Source organism: Monodelphis domestica, chromosome 1 (assembly GCF_027887165.1).
Source record: "Monodelphis domestica isolate mMonDom1 chromosome 1, mMonDom1.pri, whole genome shotgun sequence".
Classification (NCBI taxonomy): Eukaryota; Metazoa; Chordata; class Mammalia; order Didelphimorphia; family Didelphidae; genus Monodelphis; species Monodelphis domestica.
The window spans coordinates 268869142-268885264 of record NC_077227.1 but is presented as its reverse complement, the minus strand read 5'-3'; the positions used below and the strand labels follow the sequence as shown (position 1 = coordinate 268885264).

The 16123-nt window shown below is 34.6% G+C and overlaps 1 protein-coding gene across 2 annotated transcripts in view; it reads left to right on the top strand.

The window, feature by feature from the left end:
• Positions 1 to 16123, top strand: part of RTN1 (reticulon 1) — a 285745-nt gene that overhangs the window by 97929 nt on the left and 171693 nt on the right. The window contains exon 1 of one of the 2 annotated variants that reach the window (XM_056810836.1): positions 15692 to 15722. The exons of the other annotated variant lie outside the window; for it this stretch is intronic. Coding sequence (XP_056666814.1) covers positions 15707 to 15722 — 16 coding nt within the window. The 5' untranslated portion in view covers positions 15692 to 15706. Of the gene's footprint in view, positions 1 to 15691; positions 15723 to 16123 lie in introns of those variants that run through there. 2 annotated transcript variants of the gene reach the window in all.

Genomic DNA, 16123 nt, shown 5'->3' with positions numbered 1-16123 from the left:
AGCTTATATATATTCTATGTTTTTTCCTTTGTTCATTGATATGCTTTATTTTTATATCATGTTTATTTCTGAAAATGTGCCCCACTTTCCCTTACCTAGCAAATCCTGCATTGTAATAAAGTTTAAAAAACAAAAAGGAAAAAAAAAACCACAACTTTGACCACATCAGACAGTATATAGCCATAGTCCTCTACCTCTGCAATAAAAGAAGGTATATTTTCTAAACTCCTCTCAGGGTTGAAGCATAGCTGATAATATAGAATATACCTTGTAAAATAGATTAAAAACTTACTCTTTGCTCTTGTTAATGCCCTCTTTATATTATCCTACTGATCAATTCCTTTAAATAAAATATTTAGGAAAGGAATAATCAAATTAAAGTATAATTCATAAACTCTTTAAGGTTAAGGAAATCATTTAGCCTTGGATTAATTAGCCTTAATTAATAGGAAATTGTAGCATTTTTTTACAGCCAATCATTTGGAACCTTATTTATTGAGCAGAATTTGTTATAAATTGAGTGTATCTTTTACTTCCCAGAGAGTTTAGCTATCAAAGTATCAAAAGAACTTGATTATTAGCCTAACAGTAAAGTTTTTTTTTTTTTTGCTGGTTCCATGGGCTCTGGGAAGCTATTATTCACACCTCTTTTTTCTAAGGGCCTCTTTTGTTCTGGTCTCATGCATATGATGAATGTCTAGCTCAGTCTTGAGGGTGACTGCCTCTAAAAGGAGAGGACTAGATTCTCTTTTCTCATATTCCTTGGTTCCTTTAAAAACCCACCTTACTGGTTCAGTGCAAAACCATTTAAAGCTTAGGCTTATCATCATATCAAGAGTTACCCCCAAAAAGGAGAAGAAATCATTTTTAATGTTCCATGTAAATCAGATTTGGGATAGATATTTATTTCCTAAATACAAAATAAATGTTACAATACCTCATGCATATCAAATAATAACAAAATAGAATTCACTCTCTTGACTTAATAAAGATTGTTATTTCAATCTTATCACAACAGTGGTTTGTGGTATTGCTAGATATTTTAGCTCTGCATTTCCCCCAAATCTCCCTGCTACATTTCTGCTGGTAAAATGGTCCACCCAAGCTTGACCTCGTATTCTATTTGGAGGTTATTTTCTTTAGGAGAGCTGAAGAAGTTGGCGAGGATTCCTCCCTAGGGCACCAGTCAGTTCTTATCAAATAACCTAGGACCTCTGGATTTCTGGATTTCACTAGGTGATCTCTAAGCCTAGAGTTCAGCTCAGAATAAACATTTGTTCATCTAAGGAAAGGAAACACAAAGGAGAATAGGAAACTGGTGGTCCTGATGTAGCCTTGCCTAATTGAGTTCCCTACTTTAGCTACTGCTTGAGTGTGGTCTTCGTGATACCTATATAGAAAAAAGACCAGCCCCTCTCTATCCTCACTAGATGTCTCAGAGGATCGTGATGTCACCTGAAGGGTTGATGAAAGAGAAAGGAAGCTGGAAACAATCCCTCTTCTTAACTCACAAAGTCCCACTGGCAAAGAAAAGAGGAAGGATTATTCACAGTTTTCAGCATCATCTCCAAACAACAAGTCTTTTCAGCACTTTGCCACCACATGTCTGGAACCAGCCAGGAATTTTGTCATCTCCTAAAAGCTCAAGTGCTGAGTCACAATGTCTCTGGAGTATATAGAAATTTCCAGATAAGCTCCAAGTACACAATCCCTGGGATGGCCCCAATAGGACAATTCAACCTCTGTTTCGTGAGGCAGGAGCATCTATGCAGGATCCAATGGCATATCTCAAAAGACAGGATAATGACAAATGGCTATTCTAAATGCCCCAGACAGTTCTCTTTTGTAAGTGATTAGCCATTTGAATTTTATTAAGCCAAAATTTTCCCATCTGTCAAATAGGATAGTGACTTTTTCTGCATAATAATTATATTGCAAATAATTTAATGAGATAAAAAATGTGCTTTGAACAACAGAAAGCACTAAGAATGAATAATGTGAAGATTATTCTTGCAATAACAATTTTTATTTGCATATAGTACTTTATAATTTTAAAGTGCTTTCTTTACTTCATTTAAAGTGCTCTATTGAGAAAGATATGTGAGAGTAGAAACAGAAGAATGTATGATTGATCGCATGGTTTGATGGGGATATGATTGCAAATGTAGACTCTAAATGATTACTCTATTGCAAATATTAATAATATGGAAATTGGTTTTGATCAATGAAACATGTAAAACCCAGTGGAGTTGCTTGTTGGTTCTGGGGTGGTGGTGGTGGTGGAAAGAATATGACTCATGTAACCATGGAAAAATATTCAAAAATAATTAATTAAAAATTTTTTAAAGTGATCTATTGAAAGAATGCTTTCCACATCCAAAGAAAGAACTGTGGGAGTAGAAATACAGAAGAAAAACATATGATTGATTACACAGTTTGATGGATATATAACTAGGTTTTTGGGCTTTAGTAGAACACTATTACAAATATGAATAATATGGAAATAGGTTTTGAACAATGACATATGTATAACCCAGTGGAATTGCTTGTCAACTCTGAGAGCAGGGAAAGAATAGGGGAGGGAAAGAACATGAATCTTGTAGCCCTGGGAAAATGTTTGAAATAAAAAAAATTTAAATTAAAATAAAATAAAATAAAACAAAGTGCTCTATTACCTCATTTAATTTTCACAGCAATCCTGTGAGGTAAACAGGAAGTCAATGCAGTGAGAGGTAATGTAGTATAGTATAAAGAATGTTGGACACCAAGTCAGAAGGTTTGATTTGATTCCTGATAACACTCTTAATAGGTATGTGATTGTGGTCAGATTATTTAACCTCCATGAGGTTTTCTCATCTGTAAAATGGGATTATAATCTATTTATATCACCAAACTATTATAAGGAAAGTTCTTTGTAAAACTTAGAGCAATATAAAAATTGAGCTATTATTTTCATCCATTAGCTCACAAATAGAAATTATTCATTTTTTAAAAAGACAGCTCAAAATCTAGAATGCTTTTTACCTATCATTTATACATAAAAAACACCAGGTGGATAAAACACAATTATTTTTCCTCCTTCCTTTAGTTTTCATTCTAGCTTCAATTTATTAGTAAGCTCATATGGAGATTTTGGAAATTTCTAAACCTAAGTCACATAGTTGTCTGGGTCCAAGGAGTATGATCCATACCCAAACAGGGAATTAAAAGTAAACAAAAATGACAAAAAACTTAACTTAGAAATGTTCTTGGGTAGCTAGGTCATGCAGTGCAGAGAGGGCCAGGACTGGAGTTAGGAAGACTCATTTTCCTGAGTTCAAATCTTACCTCAGATACTTTACTAGCTATGTGACTTTGGGAAAGTCACTTAATCCTATTTGCCTCAGATTCCTCATCTATAAAATGAGCTGGAGAAGGAAATGACAAACCACTCTAGTATCTTTGCCAAGAAAACCCCAAATGGGTTTGCAGAGAACCATATATGACTGAAAATGACTAAACAATAAAAGAAATGATCTAAAGGCTTTTATTCAACAATCACTTTAGCTCAGTATGATAACTCATAACCTCTGGTTTGGCTAAACTAAAACACTTGGCTATCTTTGTCAAGAAGTCTAGTTCCAGTCTCTTATGGGAATTGACTAAAAAATGCTGTTGACTATTATAACTAAGTCCCAGAAGGTGAGAGCAGAAAGAAGTTACACCACCAAGAGAAATTACTAGCAATCATTGATTGCCCAGTAGAATAACCATCGACAAAATTATGCCTAACAGTGATTACCAAACCAGGAGAAACTAGACGATCAGAGAGAAAGTCTATTGGGAGCAATGTGATATCACCAGGAGGCATAAGCAGCCTTTACAGTATTGGGAGCTTCACTTGTCCCTGCAATGTGTGCCCTCAGCATACAAATTTCCTATATATGTTGTCTTCCATGTGTGTTTCCTAGGAATGTCCACTCATCACATAATATGTATATATTCATGAGATGATATATTTTAGTATTGGGGTTGAGTTCTATCACTACTTAACTTATATTTTTTATTGATATCTTTATATATATATATATTACTTTAAAAAATATCCCCCATTTTGCCAGCAGGTTATTTCTTGTAATAAAGAAGTAAAAGAAAAAAGTTAGCAGAACTAATCACCACATCTTTTGAGTTTGACAGCACATGCTATATTCCATACCTAAGGCCCTCTTCCACTGCAAAGAAGGAAGGAAGTTATTAACACTTGCCTTCTTATGCAATTTTATTAAGTGCCTTTAAATGAAACTAATTGTATCATCTCATTGACTATTTAAAAAAATACATTAGTTGGGGGGGAGAGCTTCATTAGATTTGATGTTTTGAATGGATAAGGACCTATTTTGTATTTAGATTGTATAGCTTTTCTAGGGGCCCCATATATAGAGAATTGGCGATAGAGCATGTGTTGCTTTGCATATGTGGAATATGAAGTTAAGTGACTTGCTGGGCATCCTATAGTTAGTACCTAGTAGAGCAGTTACTCAAACTCAGATATCTGGTCCAAAGTAGGTTTTCAACTAGTCATGTTGTTGTTCTTCACTTATGTCTAACTCTTCATGAGCCCATTTGGGGGTTTCTTGGCAAAAAATACTGGAGGAGTTTGAAATTTCCTTCTCCAGTTCATTTTACAAATGAGGAAACTGAGGTAAAGAAAGTTAAGTGACTTGCCCACAGTTACCCAATTATTAAGTGTCTGAGACCAGATTTGAACTCAGAAAGATAAGTCTTCTTGAATCAAAGCCTTCTATCTACTATGCTAACTGGCTGCCCCTAAACTAGTCTTATATTTCTTATCAGGACCAGGAGCTCTGTAAAAGGAGAAAGGAAAATGATAAAAAAGAATAATAGCTAAAATGTCTTGTCTGGAATCAATGAGCAATTTTCTTCAACTGTAGTGAGGCTTTAAGATATTCTATTCTTTTTATTAAAAAAAAAGTATATCAACTAGCCTCTAAGATAAAATTCAAAATGCCCAAACATTATTATTCTAGGCCACCATAACCTGACTTGCACCTCTCTTTACACTGTTTTCCCCCTTTCTGTATTCTCTGTTCTAGCCAAACTAGTGTGTTAGCTATTCTCTTGACTAAATATTTATTCTGTTCACTACCTATTTACCTTTAGGTTTTTTTGAGGGCAGGGACTCCTTGTTTTGAAGCCTTCTTACTTTCTTCTTCATTCCCAATATGCCTAGTAGAATGCTTAGTACACCCTAAGAGTTTAAAACATACAATTAAATTTAAAAGTTGTAATCATCTGTAAAAAGTCATATTTATGAATTAAAGTAACATGTAAAAATTCAAGCAGATTTAAAAAAAATTCTTTCAGGCTCTGTGTAAAGATGCCAAAGTAACTGATTGATTCAGCCAACTTAACTTAAAAGTCAGTCACTTGAATTAAAAAAAAAATTGAACCAGCTTGTTTAATGTCATGTCGACATAACAGTCAGAGGACTGTTGAAAATTTTCATTTCTCAGCTGGTTGTTGTGTGATTGGATAGGCACAGACAGAGCCTCCAGCAGGAAAATGTAATTTTGTTATTTGGAAAGCATTCTCATTGCCTTGAAATACTCAATTTCATCAGCTTTTATGATAGTTTGCAGTTATGTTAGTCATAAAAGTAATTATGAAAAGAAATAGTAATAAATACAGCCAATGGAGAGGGAATCAAATGTATCTTTGACAAGCTTAATTATAGATACTCCTAATCCCTGTTTTATCTCTTTATACTCATGTGGATAGCATAAAATGACAGGAGCCCACAAAAGAATAATTTCAAGGAGTGACTTGTCACATAACTTGTGGGGAGGGGTAAAACTAGAATCTTATATGTTTCTCATTTACTGACAAGGATAACTGACTTTGAAATAATCCAATGAAAGTTTCCCCAGATGGAAGAAGTTGTCATTCTACAATTTATAGGAATTTGTGATCAGAATGTTTCTAGTTATTGAAATAATAAACTTGACTTCCAGCTGCAGTTTGCCAGTCTACTAATTTCATGATCGTGGTTGTTAATTCATTTCAGTTATGTCTGACACTTTTTGACCTTATTTGGGGTTTTCTTGACAAAGATACTACACTGCTTTGCCATTTTATTTTTTAGCTTATTTTACATATGAGTAAACTGAAGCAAATGAAGTTAAGTTATTTGCCAGGGTCACCCAGCTAGTATCTGAAGCCAGATTTGAACTTAGGAAGATTCATCTTCCAGACTCCATGCTCAGTGCTCTACCTACTGTACCACCAGAGTGTCAGTTTCATGATCACAGCTATATTTACCTGACAGGATTTTGTATACATCCATACTTTTTGATGAAAGCACTTAATTTAGCATAGCATTTTATGTGTGCTTATGATTCATGCACATCTGTAGTGTACACAGATACTATTGGGGTTTGCTTTTGTAAAATGGAAGAAGTCAATTCCATTTCTTAGAAACCGTAAAAAGTCTTCTAGCTATGTGACCCTGGGCAAGTCACTTGACCCCTATTACCTAGCCCTTACTTCTCTTCTCCTTTGGAACCAATATTTATTATTGATTCTAGTATGGAAGGTAAGGGTTTATATAAAGGAAAGGAAAAGAGAGTAGAGAAGAAGAGAGGAGAGGAGGGAAGGGGAGGATAGAACAAGGGAAGGGAGGAGAGGGGAAGAGAGAGAAGGGAAGGGAAGGGAAGGGAAGGGTAGGGAAGGGAAGGGAAGGGTAGGGAAGGGAAGGAAAGGGTAGGGAAGGGAAGGGAAGGGTAAGGAAGGGAAGGGAGGAGAGGGGAAGAGAGAGAAGGGAAGGGAAGGGAAGGGTAGGGAAGGGAAGGGAAGGGAAGGGTAGGGAAGGGAAGGGTAAGGAAGGGAAGGGAAGGGAAGAGAAGAGAAGGAAAGGGAAGGAAAGGAAAGGGAAGGGAAAAGCAAAGCCTACATATGCTAGATGAAGACTAGACTTTTGGATTTCCAAGGATCTGCCATCTATACTGGTTCCCTCAGTGGGATAGCTCCTATGCATTTATATCTATACTCACTGGTGGCCTCAGCTCACAACCTAATTCTAGGCAGTCATCTTTTAAATGTATGCTTTTGTCAGATGGAGGAGAAAGGGTTTGGATGGCTCACTGTAAATCCATCGCCACTATGGGGGGGGGGGGGGAAGAAACAATTCAAAAGACACTTTACTGATGATGGATAGCATTTTATTAACATGTAAAAAACAGCATGTATTTCTGAATGTTTTTGGTCTAGATTTGTGATTGTACCGGTAAAAGAGAACTGTCTCTTAATACAGATCAGCAGCTTGTGTATAAACGATAATTTTATAGAGTGACTTGCTGGGACACCTAGAGATTAATTGATTTTCCCCTGGTGACACAGCTATTACAAACCACAAGATTTTAACCACAGTCTTTTTGACCTCTGGGCCCAAACTGCTTTTCATTCATTGCTGTAAAGTTTCTCAAATGGAGATCTAAGGTTAAAGGACGTTAAGAAATTGAACTCTGATTTGAAATCGAGTAAGCTTAATTTTGGGCAGCTAGATGACACAGTACTTAGAGTACAAGGCCTAGAATCAGGAAGACTCATCTTTCTAAGTTCAAGTCTGGCCTCAGACCCTTACTAGCTGGGTGAAAAACATCACAGAACCCTGTTGGGCTTGGTTTCCCAGTCTATAAAATGAACTGAGAAGGAAATGACAAACTACTCTAATATTTTTGCCAAGAAAATACCAAGTGAAGCCAGGAAGACACAAATGAAGAAAAAAGGCTTAATTTTAAGTCTTGAGTATTTTTAGTTGGCATTTTCTAGAATGTGGTTATAGTGTTAAAAAAAAAAACACAACCCAAGAACTTCATGATGTTTTATTATTCAGATTTTATCTGCCATATTCAGTGAGAGGATTGCAACAATCAATTTAGTTCTGTGAATTGAAATAATTTTTCTATAGTAGAAAGCATGCTGGATTTGTGAGCAAGGCATAAATGAACTGCCATAAGAAGAAAATTTTGTTCATGAGCTAGATGGATTTATAAGTGAATTCTATCAAGATTTAAGGAGCAATTAATATCAATGCTACAAAAATTATTAATAAAAATAAAGACACTAGTCAATCTTCCAAACTTCTTTTATGAGGCAATTATGGTACAGACATTTAAACCAGGGAGATACAAATCAGAGAAAAAAAAACTAAAGGCCAGTCTTACTAATGAATACTGATACAAATATTCTAAATATAATACTTACAAGGAAATTATAACAATGTATACAGAAATAATTCACTTTGGCCAAATTAAATTCATTACAGGGATGCAAGGATGTTTCAGTATTAGAAATAGATTAGAAATTAGAAAATAATTTGCATAATTACTCATAAAAACAAAGAGAATAAAATCCCACTTATTTAAAAAATGCAGAATGTCTTTGATAAAATATAGCATATATTTGTATTAAGAACCCCCAAAAGGACATATTTAAAACAAAAGTTATTATTTACAATAGAAAACTACTAGAACTTTTCCCATTACAAAGAGGTATAAAGCCAGGGTATTCTTTTTCCCTCTTATTAATTGACATTTCTAGAAATATGAACCATAAGCAGTAAGACAAGAAGGAGAAAATAATGCAAAAAATGACAAAGAGGTGGGACAGGAATAATATCTATTTGTTTATGATGATAATATACTCAAAGAATCATCAAAATTAAGAGAATTGGTGGAGAAACTAATTGAGAAAGAACTTAAGCAACTTAGATTTAAAAATAAATCTACAAAACATCACCAGCATCTCCATATAGATCTCTAGAGCAGGGCCATAAGGTGATGGATAGAGAGCTAGTTATGGAGTCATGAGGACCTAGGTTCAAATCCCCTGATACCTATGGTTATGTGACCTTAGTCAGTTAAACTTTCAGTGTCCAGATGAATCTTTAATATGACAATCAGTCATTTAATCATTCAGTTAACACAAATTTATTTAAGACCTACTATCTGGTAGGCACATAGTAGATGCTGAAGATACAAAGACAAAGACAAAAATAAAAACAATCTGTGCCCTCAACAAGTTTACATTAGGTAACAAAAGATAGCAGAGAAGGTACTAATCTACCCAGGAAGAGAAAATTCCCAGTGGGAGCTCCCTATATAGATAAAATATTAAGATAAATTAATAAAAAACTTTTAAAAATTCAATATAGTTCTAGTAAAAACCAGGTAGAAACTATAATAAAATTCTATTCAAAATAATGACAAAGTACATAAAATATCTGAATGTTAATTTATTACTACACTATGTACACATACATACATACATATGTATGTGTATATATATATTATATATATGTATATATAGTAATACTTCCGTTTTCATTGACATAGGTTATCTTCAGTTTTCATTGATTTTTGTCTTGAAAAATTTGCCTCCGAATTTTGGTGTTTGACTTTGATGCTAATTTTGCGAAAATAAAGGGCGATCCACATGTTCTCCTATTCAGTGTGATCAATACATGTATTGAAAAGCAAATAAACAGTAAATCCATTTATACATACAGATAGCAAATGAAAATCAGATAAAGCATATGGAGGAGAATAAATATGACAATATACAAAATGAATGAGCTCTCTCATTGGGAGTGAGATATCTCATCTCAGTCAAGTAGAAATTCTCCCATAGTATCTCAGCTGAGAAGAAGGATATAATCAAGGTAACAACTCCTCTACATGTCAGCTTCTTTCCAAAGTCTTTCCAGATAGTGCCTTGATAGCTAAATTCCTCATGAAGGGGGATTCAACTTCCAAACAATAACCTTTCTCTCCCCTCCTTGTCTTCCATAAGCCAAGAAGAGTCTTGAGAAAGGTAAATGCCTTGTTACATGTTCATTTATTCTTTTCATTAGTCTTTTATATTCATTTCTTATTGTTTTTAGTATTAAACACCATATTTATTCTCTAGAAAATGTGTTTTTGGTATATATATTTGGAGTGTCTAGAATGAATTAATTGGATTTACATTGATTCATATGGAAATAGTTGCCTTGGTTTTCAGTGGTTTCAGATTTCATAGATTGGTTTCAGATGGATTATCAATGAAAACCGAGGTATCTGTCTATCTATCTATCTATCTGTCTGATATATATGTAATGAAAAATACTCATTTCTCAAAGGAAGACCAATAATTAGAGAGACATTCTTTGCTCATAAGTGGGCATGAAATGGTGCATAGTATCATCAAAATTAAAACTTAAAATGGATATAAAACCTGGTTATGTTACCAAAATACTAGATGAGAAGAGAATGTGATACTTTTCAAAAAAGAATTACAATAAGATCTTTTATTTATGGGGGATATATTGTAAGACCTACCTTAGATGTCTGAAACAATACATCTAAGTAAACATCTATTGACTCCCATATATATGTGCTCTTTTTCTGTGCTCCTGCTCTTCAGCTGGAGCACTCCAAGGCCTCATCCTCCCCCGCAAAACCTCAAAAAATTGAAAATGGAAGCAGAAGAAATTACTGCATAAGGTAGACCACTGCTACAGGTAGATTTCTGCTGTTTTCCCTGGGGTGGACCTCCAGTGCTTCTGGTTGTGAAACCACAGAAAGCAAAACCACGGATAAGAGTGCCCTGCTATATTAACTAAACAAAAATTAGAAGAATTAGATGACCTGAATTCAAATCTAGGCTTTTAATACATGTTGGTTGATTTATAAATTAATTTATTAGGCAAATCACTCAACCTTTCCAGATCTTAGTTTCCTCATCTACGAAATGAAAGAGTTGGAATAGATGGCTTCCACCATCTTTTCCTACTCTTAAGCCAATTATTCCAAGTGGCATAGTGGATTAGCCTGGAAGCCAAGGAAGACCTTGATTTGAGTCTTGACTCTGATACATCCTGGCTATGGGACTCTGGACAAATTATTTAAACACTCAGTGCTTGAACCTATGAATCTTAAATTGGTTTTATTTTAGATGGGATACATTTTAGAAGCCCAAGTAGATGAAGAGACAAAGTCATAACTATCAGAAAGCCCAAGTGTCCATGCTGTTTATTTTTATTTGTTCCTTTTTGCTTAGAAATGCTCAGAATTTGGTATTTTTTATGTTACACAGCATTAGATGGGCTAGCAGAAAGTGAAAGCAAAGAGGAAGTTCATTTGCTAATGTTTCATTCCATCTCCATCCTCAACAAGTTGTTGAAAATTGCTTTTCAGCATATAGTTCTATTAGCTCCCTCAGCTGTAAACATGGGCCTGTCATGACTTCATTTGCTTTTTAGACTCAGCACTTAGTGTACACCTCATCAGTTATTCTAGTGGCAAAACAAGTAATTGCTTGGGAAAGTGTCCATGAGAAATGCCTTTTATTTATAATGAGGTATCGAACCTTTCAGTTTTCTGGTTATGGTATACATCAAGTGGTTCATGTCTCGGAAATGCTTGTTGTGCACAGATACTGCCTATAATGACTTCTTAAATCAAATATATATCCCAAACTGAAAATCTTAGAGTATTCTAAACTTCAGCCATTAATATAATCTGTTGCCATATCCTGTTTATTCTTTCTTCAAACTGTTGCTTGTACCCATTATGCTACTACCCTAGTTTAAGCCCTCATAACCTCTGGCCTGCATTATTGAAATTACTTTCTTAAATGAATGCTTTGTTTCTCATCTTTCCCCTGACTATGTCCAGTTCATAGTTTTATTACATAAGTCTGGTCACATTAGTCCCCTCATTAAAATCTTTAGATAGATCCTCTTTACTTTCAGAATAACATACAAATTTCTTACCTTTGCATGCAAAGCCTCCCATGGTCTGTGTACAATCTCCTTTCCCAATCCTTTTTCATACCACATTCCTTCACATACTCCATATTCCAGATAAACTAGACCATCCCTATTTGGGCACACCATCTCTCCTATCTTGAATGAACTCCACTCCTCCCCAACATTTCTATCTGTTGAAATTTTTCCCTTCCTTAAAAACTCAGACCTTCAGGGACTTTCCACTTAAAAGGGATTAGGGATTATCTTCTTCCTTTCCTCAATTCTTTTTGCTTAATTTCTCCTTTGGACTTTTTTCATTTTGAATTGGATTGTGTGTGTGTGTGTGTGTGTGTGTGTGTGTGTGTGTGTGTGTGTGTGTGAATATGTGTGTTTCCCTCACTTACAAAATTGTAAGTTCCTTGATTCCAGTTTTTTCCCCAGTTTATTATATCTGTAGTGTCTAACAGAGGCCTTTGCACATCATAGAAGATTAATGAATGTTTATTGAAATATACTATAACAATTTTGTAATATAGTGTGATCTCATGTAAAATAAAGGCTCTAAAAGGCATTATTACTCTTTTTAATATTTATATATAGATTATGAGAAAAATTTCATATTTTGTATAGCAAATAGCTTTGCAAAATGTAATATCTCATCTCAACAACATCAGAAAAACATTTTCAAGAACAAGATTAAGGTTGGAATAGCTTGAATAGCATTAACAGGGAGAAATGGAGGGAGAAGAGCAGATTAGGAAATTAGTAACTATTATAGTAATTGGTACAAGTTCCAATTTCATAAGTTAATGTAATGCATGGAGCTTGCTCCTATCCCTTCTCTTCCTTACATTATTTTATAACTGGTCCTACTGTAGGGAAGAGCAATAATCAGACATTGTTAGATCTTCATTTCTGTTCTCTCCTTAACAAATTATTTTCTCCCCTCCCTACCTCCCAATTTTTATTACTGAATATAGTGGATAATCTTTAAAGTCTGCTTCCTAAAGGAAATTTATTAGATACTAAAACAAAAGACATTATGATAAATCCTGAGGTGCTGGTAGCACTATTTTTTTCATTCAATTTCATTCAAAATTTTCATTATTTGAATGGGGCTGAATTTTCAGGTAATAAAATCTAGGCCTTTGAAAGTGCTGCTTTTCAAAGCACAAAATTGACCACCCTAAAAACAAATCTATATGTGTTCAAACAAATGGACTGGGCACCATGGCAAAATTATTTATGCATGCAGGCACTTATTTATTCATTTACAGAGTGCTACTTTATATGTAGCACTATAGTGAATACAAGAGATTATGTGAGATAAGCTTTTAGTTGGATTCACCATTGTCTAAATAATGAACACAGATTGACATATAAATTTAAAAATTCAAAACTTATTTACCTTCAACAAAGATAAAATTTCAGATGCATAAATAAAATAACAAGTGATGACTTATAAAACAATTGTTGGTTACATAAATTACATATGTAGATATATTTATGAAAATTACAAAAGCTCCCTATGTGCTTTTTTTGTCTCCTGTTCTCTTACCCTTGTGTATATTTTTTCAGATGATTCTTCTCTGTTTTATTAATTTCTTTTTTGCGTCCTTAACTCTTTTCATTATTCATCCTTTCTGCTTACTCTACACCTCATTCTCTGATTCATGACTCCTTTCATAACCTGGTTTTTCTTTTCTCAGTATTTCTCATGCAGCCATAGCTTGCAAGGTATTGACTCTAGGCTCTTCTCACAAGGTTGTTTCTGCCATTACCTTGTAGGGTTTGCCCCATGGATTCCTTTTTTCATTATGCCTTATTCCCAGAATAGAGCCAATTATTGCTAGTGTCATAGAGGACACTGCTGCATACTTCCCCTGCCATGGTTCTATTTATATAGCTCACCCCTGATCTAAACCCTTCCCTGATTACCTTCCCTTATACTTTTGTCTGAAAAATCTTCTCTCTGGCATGCTTTCCCACTCTTCCAGGTGTGAATTGCTTCTCAGGGATCCAAGTCTCTCCATTCGCAATGTAGACTTTTCACACACCAAATCCCTGAGATCATACTTCCTCTGCATCCTCATTTTCATCAAGATCTTCATCTTTCTTCATAGGTCATCTCTCTTCACCCAAAGGAGCATTCACTAGTGGAAACCCCTCCAACTACCAATGTAAAGCCTTGTTCTTATTATCCCTTCTTTAGTCTTTCCCATCTCTTCATGTACCCTTGTAGGCTCTTCTCTTTCTGAGACCATAGAGGTCATCTTCCCCACAATTTAAGCCTTTGATTTGACCTTGGCACATTACTCATTCCTTGTTAGCTTCTCCTTTCCTCCTGTCTTTCACGTATTATTCTCCCATGTTGTAATATAATCGCCCCCAAAGAAAAGAAAGCCATTGATTTACCTGTAGACAAGATATCACCAGATTCTTTCATAAAGCCCCCAGTCTGCCTGTTTCACCTTTACCTTTACCAGATTTTTGCTTTCACCTTGTGTACATTTAGAAAGAAGTCTTACTTGTGTTTGTTGCCACTCCATTACAGTCCTTGCTGCATTTTTTTTACTCCTCAATTTCTATTATTTGAGGTTTTCAAGAGGTGAATAAACTTTTTGTTTCCAATTTTCCTTCCAAAATTATTTCAAACTCTACCTTATTTTATGTATGGTTAAGCTCAGATTTTTAGAATATCTGTATCCTGATTTCCTTGTTCTTCAGAATACATTATTCCATTCCATCCTACATTTTCTATGGGGTGCAGAATAGTCTTGCATTAATCAGATGCCTTTTACTTTGTATTTGAATGTTTTCTTTCTGATGCCATGAAGAAGTTATTTCTGAATTGAATTGATAAATCTAGCAATTATATGTCTTGAAATTTGCAATCTTGGATTTTTCCTGGAGGCAATCTGTGAATTATTTAAATTAGATTTTAATTTTCTTTGTTCAGAAGTTCTAGAACATTCTCTTCTATTTTTTTTCTTCCTGATTGCATTCTTCTGGGAGACCTATGAACCTTAAGTTGTCTCTATGCATCTTGGCCTTTGAGATCAATATGTTTTGCTTGCTTTGTGAGAATATTTTCTTTTGATATTATTTCCCCCCTTTTTCTTCTTTTGTAAAGTTTTCCTCTGCAGATTCTAATCTTCTATTCTTCCCTTTATTTTTCCTGCATAGGCCATATACTCTACTTTCATAAATCTCAACTATTTTTTGAATGACTCTGGAACAGCATGTTGTGGTTTCAAGTTTCTCAATTTCCACCAGTCTTCTGTAGTCAAGTCTTGGTTAATTTTCCTTTGTTTTGCTGTATTTATTTGTAGAAGCCTGAATTGGTAATTTCAGTCTTTCCCATTCTCCTCCCTGTTTATTTTCCATATCATTCATATTCTGACTCCCTTCTGATTGTGATTTCCTGAAGGGCTGGATGTTAAACTAGATCAGTCTTCTTTCACACTAGGCAATTCATGGATCCCTTACCTAAATCTTAGCTCCAGCTGAATTTTGGGTAGGCAGAATGGACCCATCCAACTGGATGCTATGCTCTTTATCTTAGGCTTAGTGGAGTGTACCACAGATTTCTGTTGCATGGACCTGAAGTCTCCATGGTCCTGGAAAGAGGGAGAGGGAACCAGAATGTGGTAGTGGATTTTGTTGTAAGCCTGTGCTATGTTCTTGGTTCTACTAATGTGACAGGCAGTGTGGGAGTTAGTGTGGGAGCAGTGCTGAGTGAGCTCAGCGTTAGAGTATCAGTTTCTGATTAATTTTTATCCTATTTTACTTACTTTGTATTTTAAACCATGAAAACAGCTGAAGTTGCTTTATCTTTGATGAAGAATTTCTTTTTTAGAGTTTTGAGATGACATGGGGTTCAGAGAAAATATTTAGATCTCCATCTTATTGCTCATAATGACCCTAAATTCTTGTAAGTATTCCTCTTTTTTTCTTTGTGTTCTTCATATTTGTCACTTCTTAACAGTTTGTGACATAATTGATGGCAATTTAACTAAATCATTATTTCCTAAGCACTTTTGTGCAATGAAATTCTTATGGATACAAAGATGAACTATATCAGACCTGTCCTTAAAGAGCTTACAACAAACTAATAAAGAATAAGATATATAAACCAATAACTATGATATATAGCAGAATATTCTAAATACAAAATGGTTTCATAGTAGATATGATAACTATGGTTGACTGTGAAGGAAGAGAGACATTTTAACAGGTGAAGAGATAAGGGGAAAGGGAAAGAATTCAAGCATGAGAGGAAGCATGAACAAACTCAGATTGAGATGGAAAAAGGAATTTCTGGATAAGCAAATT